Source organism: Epinephelus moara, chromosome 8 (assembly GCF_006386435.1).
Source record: "Epinephelus moara isolate mb chromosome 8, YSFRI_EMoa_1.0, whole genome shotgun sequence".
In the NCBI taxonomy this organism is placed as follows: Eukaryota; Metazoa; Chordata; class Actinopteri; order Perciformes; family Serranidae; genus Epinephelus; species Epinephelus moara.
The window spans coordinates 21,701,939-21,711,673 of record NC_065513.1 but is presented as its reverse complement, the minus strand read 5'-3'; the positions used below and the strand labels follow the sequence as shown (position 1 = coordinate 21,711,673).

At 39.8% G+C, this 9,735-nt stretch overlaps 1 protein-coding gene across 6 annotated transcripts in view; it reads right to left on the bottom strand.

The window, feature by feature from the left end:
• Positions 1-3,931: 3,931 nt before the first annotated feature.
• ap1b1 (adaptor related protein complex 1 subunit beta 1) overlaps positions 3,932-9,735 on the bottom strand; it is a 36,055-nt gene continuing 30,251 nt past the window's right edge. For all 6 annotated transcript variants that reach the window (XM_050050037.1, XM_050050038.1, XM_050050039.1 and 3 more), the window contains one exon: positions 3,932-5,451. In XM_050050037.1, coding sequence (XP_049905994.1) covers positions 5,377-5,451 — 75 coding nt within the window. In that variant the 3' untranslated portion in view covers positions 3,932-5,376. The remainder of the gene's footprint in view (positions 5,452-9,735) is intronic.

Genomic DNA, 9,735 nt, shown 5'->3' with positions numbered 1-9,735 from the left:
ACGCAGCTTATAAAGGGTTGACAACCTGTGGGAGTGCAGGGTGGTGTTTATCAAAGCTGCATCACCAACCGGGCAAAGTGGGCTACTGCCCTGCAGGGGCCCCCAACTACTGACCCCAAGGCCCACAGATGCAGTGAGTGGGAATTGCTTTGTCAGTTGCAGGTACTTCACAACTGTATTGATACACAACAAGGGCCTAAAGATGATGAGTCCCTGCCCTTGAGGAGCTTGTGTTGTATACTTTTATGTATGCCATTGGTATTAAATGTGCATGGTACATATTTTCAAAGATATGCAGGATGTATAGACACATGCATGCAATTTTCTGCTAAGATTCTGCCCTCTGCCTGTATTTTCTTATATTTTTATTGTCTTTGTTTATAGGTGTGTACCCCCACAGCCTTCAGGGCTTCATAAAAAAGTAGCGACCAGGTGCCAGACCATAAGCAACAGGCATCCAACACACACGGGCTGAAAAACCCCACAAATATAGAGAGGAGAAATGCCAAACAAGAGTGAATCTGGGGTTTAATTCCACTTTCGCTGTGGAGCCTGTTTACAAACAGTAACCAAAAATGATGCATAGTATACCTTTAAATTAATTTGTATTTACTGTAAAACTTCAATTAATAGCCCGGGCTATTATTGATTCAAACAGGCGTCTATATGAGACAGACCTTTAATTCCTTTTACACAAAACTGTTGCTCAGAAAAGATCAGGAAATACTGTCAATTTTTTTTATTTGAGCCAGTGTGAATATAACTTGTTTAAAAAGTAGATTAATTCTATGAAAAACCCTTTTGATTTTTTTGATCCGAGGACCCTTACAGACTAAAGGACTATGAATAACTTACAGGGTAATCGAGGAATGGACACATCATTTGAGGTCATCAACAACCCAGTTTTACACATCCAAAAAGTTTAATGGTGCTCGTGTTATCACAAATCAAACTTAAGGAAAGGCAGTATTGAACTGTATGAACAGTATTTGATTTTAGAGTCTACAGTCAGTGGATTGTGGGGACCAGAAGAAGGCCGGTGGCAAAAAGGGACCCAGAGCTTATTTTTTGCCCCGTGCTCCAACATAGAATTAATCCAGACCTGGATGTTATTCCTTGTGATTTTTAATAATAATGCTAATGTTGCTAATCCATTAATAATATTATAATAATATTATTATTAATATAATATTAATAATGATTTTTTTCTTGCTACAATGCATCAGGTTTGCAAATGTTTAATAAGTTATGAACAGATTTTGGACCAGATTCTCCACAGCTCTTCAAGAAATCAAACTGTGCACTGGACCCTCCCCGTCCTGATGAATTAAAGGACTAAAACACAGAGTTTCCTGCAGGATCATAAACAGTAGCTAAAGAAATGTTTCACAATCTATAGCAGACCATAAATTGTTCTTATTGATGGCTTAGAAGTAATCTGTAAAGCATTTGTAAACGACTCATTAACTATTAATGGAACAGTTGGTTTAACTTGTAAGCCCTTTGTAAAGGGTGACTCATTGAAACTCAGGTAGGCCTGGATAAACACGTAGTCTACACAAATCAGCTTTAAGTAGGCCTGTTTGCATCAGTGTGGCATGAAAAGCCACATCATCCTAAATGTGTCACAGCTAGAAAATGTAATTGATTTCTTCTGTTTTCACACCATGCTTAAGTATGACATGAATTAATGAGTTTACTCTCAGATACATGCATGTGATGAATTTAAAGTTCAATAAAATCACTCAGTTCCTATGTTTGTTCCGTCACACATTAGTTATGTAGATTATATGTAGTTGAAAAAAATATTCAACCCTCAGAAGTAAAAAAAAATGTATCACACTCAGGGTCATGGATAACAATAAGAACACTGAGGTCATGTCCTCGGGAACACAGGAACAGTTTGAGGTTTAACAGCCTGGAGGGAGCTGAAATATTAACACATGGCGGATATCTGAAGGCTGGTTCCAGTTTTTTTTTTTTTTTTTTTTTAGACTCAGTAAGTTTAATCTCTTAAAAAATGATTCACTGGTTCAACTTAAAAAAAATTACTTAAAATAATTAAGGTAACGGTTTGCGTTTTTAAGTAGTTCCAACTCTGACACTGAGTCAATCCTATGAGTCTTTTATAATCTGACAAACTCAATCAGTTTAGTACAACCAACATGATTTGCTTTGACCTAAAAAAGCTTAATTAGGTTAAACCAACTTAATTTTTATCCAAAAGTTGTGGTGACATTTAGTGGTCAAATTATCTTATTTAGGATATTCTAACTTATTTATCTTAATTCCATCTAACTCAAAAATGTCAAAAATGTTTTGATTTTGACCAGTTTCTTAAAAATAAGTTGTCAATGACTACAACATGTTAATGTAGCAAACATAATTTTGTTATGCTAAAAAAACTGATTTATTTTATGAGCTATCCACTAAGCCCTTGAATCATTTTTAAAGTGTAGATTAAGTTTAGTACAGTACCATAAAAGCACCAATATGCACTATATTAACACTTAATAAATGGTTTATAACTCACTAGTTGTAAGCAGATATTAGGACTTTTTAAAGTGTTTACTTATGTGTTTCAATTATATTTTCTATGAAGACAGGTTTTATGTTTTATATCATGACAACTGTGCTTTCCTAATAATTGTTGGTCACTAAATTTATGTGACAGCTATGTTTATGGGTTATTTTGAAGATGAAAATACAAAATGTATGCTCAGTTTATAAAGTACAGTGCATTGTAGATTATTTGTTATAGATTACTGTCCAGCAGTTTAAAATGTATTTCATATTTACTTAATTTTGATCAGCTACAATGTAAAATGCTGCACACAATAATGCACACTTAGTAATGATAGTGCACAAATATAACACTGACAGATCATTTTGCTGCCTAATGAGTACTTTACATAGATTTTGCAACAAATACTTCCAAGTAATTTTGAATGCGAGACTTACTCATAGTGGAGTAATTTCACCCTGAGGTGCTGCTATTTCTACGCAAGCATAATATCTGAATACTTCTTCCACAACTGGTTATAAACGATTACATATTTAAATACTGCAATAATCATAATGATAAATAAGGGCCGCAAAGTGTTAGTGCAAAATTGATTCATTTTAGGAAAAATAAATGAATACAATCAGTATTTGGCCCCCAGTGTTGAGAAATAACCTCTACATGACTGAATAAAACACAATGATGACTTTCTTGATGTTACGTTTCAGTAGTTTGCAAATCAATAATCGTTTCTTTTTAGGGACTCAGCCTTTACCAATGTAATACCAATCCAGTGCAGTGGCGCCCCCTGATGGAGTGCATTCATCACATTGATATTGATATTATTGATCATTCATCAAGAGAAGACACTCTTGTCACAGCTTTGGACTGCTGACTTGTCTCTGGTCAGCAAGTGTGCGTCTTTGAACAGCGCCAACCTTTAACATCCACAGAGGAGCAGATCTGAGATGAGAGGCGTTTGCAGTGGAAATCCTGGTTAAGCTTTCCAGAACAGCTCGGACTTAAAAAACCCTGTCACCGCTTCGGAGGAGCTGCTCCGCGCTGTGCTGTGGATAAACCTCAGATTTCACACACGGCTCAAGGTTGAACAACACGGGGAGACTTTGTATGCAAAGCTGCGAGGGCTGCCAAGTCTGTAACGCAGGAGCAGAGGCTGAGCAGCCCATGAGAGGAGACGTAAACGCCTCAAAGGTCACCAATGATTATAAAGTGTGGTGTGTGAAAACAATGCACGCCTGCTTCCAGGGACTTTGGGAATGTGGACTTTACCAAGCAAATAAAACTGAGATAACGTTTTGCATCCTGTGACACTGGGACTTTGGCACTGGCATACTGCGCAGCAACATAAAATGTCCTTGTTATGCATTTTAATCTCTCATTACAGCTGAACGCTAAAGAAAAGACCGATTATGTGAATTTACCAAGAGTTTTAATAGTTCTTTTGATGTACACACAATGAACAAAATCATGTTGATCAAAAACATCTGATTAAACATTTGATTTTTTTTGTTTTTAAAGCATTTCATATGAATCAGCCATCACCACACACAAAGACACGCTCTGGAATACACAGCCACCTCTGCTGTAATCTGTACAAGGTGTTAGCGTGGGCGCATACATCCTGCAGAGCCGATAAAAAGGGCTTCAGTGTAATGACTCGGAAATAAGAATCCAATTAATCTGGTCGAGTTTGCAGGTAAAACAGGGACACTGGATGTAGACAATGTGCTACCTACATGTACACTTATTACTCACAAGTGTTATGAGTCACGGCATCACACATTTAGAGTTATCTCACCTGAGCCTTCATCTCAGGTGGCCGTGGTTGCCCGAGAGGCTGCGCTGAGGATACAGACAGAGCAAAGTGGCAGAGAGAGCCTGAGTGGCTGTTGCCAGCGCAGGAGGGGGAAGAAGCAGCAAATACAAAATCCTCCACACCTGAGGCTCTCTCCCAGTTTGCCACATGAACACTAACAAGACTACAAACACAAATCAAACCATGGAATGACTAAGTAAGAGAGCAGGCAGTGGACGACTGCTGCCAGCCTATAAAATGTCCAGATATTGATGGGAAAAAAACTAAAGAAATGCACATCAACAAACAGCATCCATGCACACAGCACACATTCTGCTTTCAGGAACAGCGGAGGATCCGACCCCACTGCTAACCACAGATGCTAAAGAAAACTACAAAATGACAAAGACAACAATAATGTAGTTTGTAAGTATCTTATGTGTCTCATCTAAGGCCCAGGCAGCCACTTCACACAGGGGCAAGGGTAAGGACAGTTACAAGCCTTTTTTAGCCTTATTTTAATTGAATGTATCCTAAATAAATATGCAGACAGTGTTGATTCACCTGCTGATTGCAGACGCTAAAAATAGACTCCAATTTGCAGAGAAGTGGGGCTAGATAATGATTAAAGAGCCTCATGCAGAGAAAATCGTCATGGGAATACAGCCGTCTGTCCCCAAAAGAATACAGGTCATCACTGAGTGGAGGACCAGCTCAATGTGAAAGTGTTCATTCAGAACATGTATCATGAGATAACGTCCTGAAACTGGTATATAGCGAACACACATAGGAGGGGACACGATGAGGCTAGCAAAGACAGTCAACCAGAATTTTCTGCAGTCTTAAAGTAAGAAACACAATGGGTCAAAATGGGTCAAAATGAAAAAAAAAATCATTAACCATCCTAATTTAACAGCTGGGTTGACATACAGAGTGCCAACACAACAGGAAGTGGCTCCCACACCGTGTGAGCTTGTAATATGGTCCATGGGTCAGGTGAGGAAGAGCAGGAGGAGGTGCCGGGAGTCTGCAAGGGCAGCGGGGTGGTTTTCAGTTTTCAGTTCTTCAGCACCATCTCGTAGTTCTGGAAAACACACTGGGAAACCTCCGGAGCTCTGCACTTCAGAGAGATCTGAGGAAGAGAAGAGCAGGATGGAACGTGATTGGACTGTTAAAACGTAAGGTGGGATATACAGTACGATTTAGCATCTGCAAGAAGTCATATATACCTTTAACAACAGGAGACATCAATGAAGCAACTCTATCGACCTGTGCATTCACGTACATATTACAAAATGAAGGAGGCTGTCACATCTAAGCAACTGTGGCTCAGAGGTAGAGCGGGTCATTCACTAATCAGGAGATCAGTGATTCGATCCCTAACCTTCAGTCCGAATGACGAAGTAGCCTTGGGCAAGATAATGAACCCCTAACTGCTCCCGATGTCTGTTCCATCAGTGTGTGAGTGCGTATGAATGGTTACTGGGTAGCCTTGGCCACCGTTCTGTGACTGTGTGTGAATGACATGACCTGTATAAAAGCACTTTGAGAGAAAAGCACTATATAAGTGCAGTCCACTTACCATTTACATCAGGGACCCAGATCCGTGCACACTTAACCACAAAGTGAGTTTGTCCGATTAGTGTGAACACTGTGTACTGTACTTAAGCACAGTTCGTACATCAATGCCCTCGAGTCCACTTGAATACATGGTACCCAGTACAGTTTATTTGTACTTGGGTACGGTTTGAATCAGGTGTGAAAACCAACTGTTTCAAAACACAGAGGTGCACTGTCACCTAACGCCAGTGGAAGTTGGTCAGTGTGGTGGCAAAGGCATTTCTTAGCGCCGCTAGTCACCTTCGAAATCTGCCAATCTCATCCTCTTAACTGCATGACCATGGGCAATACAGCAGGAAGGCAGGCAAGAGGGTTGTATATCACCAAAACATAAACAATAGTTGACATGATGCAAAGGTTGACTCTATCATATGGCCTGGGGATACGGCAACAGGTGCTTTTTTTCTACAATGTAGTGACAAATGTATCTGATGATGCAAGTCTAATCCTGTACGGAACAATATTACTAATGTGAAAGGCAGGCAGCAGGGGAGTGGAACAGGGGGATGGGGTTAATTGGACTCGAGCACAGTATGAATCAATTGTATCTAATATGAGAACACTCTAAGAGAAATGTGACTCCATTTTTGAAATGGCACCACTTCAAACAGAGGAGACAAAACAGACGTAGTTAGCAGGCTCCCACAAAAATGAATGATGGAATATTTCACCTTTTCATCAGGCAAACTTCCGACACAAGAGCTGATAATATTTCTTTATGTGCTTTTGGGTATAAGCTAGAGCAACAAGGTGAAATCTGTTGGTCTTTTTTCCAGGAGACAAAATTCATTATTGTTCAGATGAGAAAAAAAAATCTTTGGATTGAAACCTCTTAATTTAGTCTCATCAGACACAGACCGACATACAGACAGAAATATAGACACATAAACACACTAGAGGAAACAGAGGCAGCCTCTCCACTCTTTGATGTTCTTCTCAGCTGGGAGCAGGTTTAGGATTTGATACTGTCTTACAAAATGAGTTGTTTTTTTTCCATCAGCAATCACACTGCAGATGTTATTTCCTCTGATTCAGAAATACAAGACAGCCGCAGCTTTGGAATAATTGTATCCAGCACTGTCATGACGTCAGTTATTAATAAATACAAAAGATGGCAATTTTGAATATTTCAAAATGTTTCACTAATTAATCGCCGCACAATCAAAACCAGCTGTGCTTTCGCCTCTGACAAATGGAGCCCTTTGGAGCCCACATGTCTCTGTGACGTGGGATACGTCAAGACAACAAGAAGCATTTGTCTTGCCCTGACACACACACACACACGCACACACACACGCACACAGCTCAGCCTCTTACAGCGCTGTTTCTTTCAGCTTTCATCACTGTCATTTTTTGGAATCACATTTGTTCCACTGGAAAATAGTTACAGGGGGGTTACAGCGCAAGTCTGCTGAAGACAGAAAGTGCTGAACATCTACGACTGGTTTTAAGTGACTAATATAAACATTGCAGGAAGAGAAAACTAAACCCAAGAATACTAATGAGTTTTAAAAGTCTTTGTTTCATTTTGAGTGATTTATCTTCTATTTACTTGATTTTACTGAAGTGTTTTTGGGCACGACATGTCCCTTATTAGACAGCAGACAGCGGAGCTCTAACAGCAAGAGAGAGAGATGAAAAATGACATGCAACAAAGGTGTCCAGCTGGATGCAAACCAGAGATGTTGCAATGACATGATCAAAGCCTAAATGCCCCCTATTTCTCTGACTGTGTTAATTGTGTCTTTGGAGTTCATTTGGCACAATTTTTTTTTAACTTGTGATTTCTGCCAACCTATTATATTCAGTAGTTCCTCCTCAGCACCTCATGACAATTTGAGGCAATGCAAAGAAAAAAGGTCTGTATGAAGGCCATTTTTTTTAAGCCTTCAAAGTTTCTTCCTGTAGTTCTGAAAATTGGATCTAATTTTTAAAGCACAGTGTCTAAATCTGAAACTCCACCATCATTATAATAACACTGATCAGTTTATTACTCAGATATTTGGTGAGCGACTGATAAGAACTTCACACCAGACCCCTCCTCGACCTCAGTGGATACTAAGATGTACCAAAGGTGATTTTCTTGTGTGGTGGATACTACAGAGCTGCAGAGGAATAAAGCAGTACTACTGCACAGCTCCTTAAGTGTTGCCTCTGCACACTCTGGGCTCTTTACTAATGCATGCTGCTGCTGCTGGCAACATTTAGGCAGCCGCTCTCCTGTCAGCATGGGGTAAGATGTGAGGAAATGCGGATGCTCTCGCCACTGTGTGGAACCTGCTATTAAGAGATCTAGAAACTGCGGCATTCATGGGTTCATGCTTACGGCTTTCTGCTAAAATATTATTAGTATTATGATAGTGGTGCACAGGCGGTGGAATAGCAGACAAAAAAAGGAGCAGGGAGCCACAGAGGCCACATGTGTGCATGTGGTATGGATTGAGTGATGTAATTCTTATTTTCAATCCAGCTTTGATTCATCACCTCAAGGTAGTGACCTTCAAGTATCAAGGTGTTTACATGACGCCATGTTTTTAATAATTTGATAGATAAATTGTGGTATTGTTTTCAACCAGAATTCTCAAATGATAGACGGATACATAGCTGGCACACAAGCAATGACCCAGCCTGAAAACAGGGCAGACTGTCTTTGTAAAACCTGCATGAAAGATGACCTGGAGCTCTCTGATGCAGCAATGCAGCACTGCACAGAGCAAAGCAAAGAAAGGTGACCGGTCAATGCATGATCATGGTTTGATAAAGTATCCTAATCCTCACATCTGATACACAACCTTGTTGACTGGGCAGCAGTTGTTTATCAAGCCAGAATTAAGTCAAATGGTTTAAATGTCGTCATGCATCATCGCATTGATCCTTTAGCATGTCAACTATATGTGTGTATGGGTGAGAAATGTGTGTAAAATCCTCTGCGTTGAGTATTTAATTTAATACTGACACACTGTATATTGTGATATATTACATTTTCACTCAAATCAATGAAGAAACTTTTTCTACTGATGAAATAACCAGACAGGTGTGTCTGTTTCCCGTTAATCCAGTTATTTAATACCTGATAAATAAACCTACTTCATCATATTGTTGCAAAAATCATTTACAATCTAATAATAACACACAGCGGCCCCTCTTATTGATTTGTAACACTACACACAGAGGTCTAATTCTGAGATATTAAAGGGACATATACCATGGTGTAATGGTGTTGCAGAATATCTGAAGGAAGGTAAACATGTTTCAGGTTTTAACCTATAAATAGTAGCACTACCTGCTTGTGTAGAGGGACAGCAGATATATTAGTGTGTGCGGCAGCACTTTGGTGTCCGTTTCTGTGTTGAAGCTCATTTTTACCAAAACCCTCAGAATTACCGGCTCAAGAGGTGGAAAGAGAAAATCAGCCAGCATCACTGGCCGCGTAGTTGCCATGGGGACAGGAGGTGGAAGATGAGGACACCATGCTTCATGTCAAAAAGATAAGCGGTGGCCCAATTCTCCACTATAAAAACTATAAAGTATACATGAGCTCCGATGGAAGTCAGTCAAGGGGAATTTGAGAGCTGCTGACAATTTAGAAACCGACAGCTGCTGTACTCGATATTTCTGTGACGCGGCAGGAAGTGACAATGTGAGGGGCGCCCGGTCGCTCACCTGGCAGAGTCCCCTCTCTTTCTCTTCCCATTTTTCCTATCTTGAGCGAAGGAACTTTTTCATAGTTTGAAGACCACAAATCTGAGAACCCCACTTTTATTGTGTCCGCACAGCCAGAACTAAGTATATACTC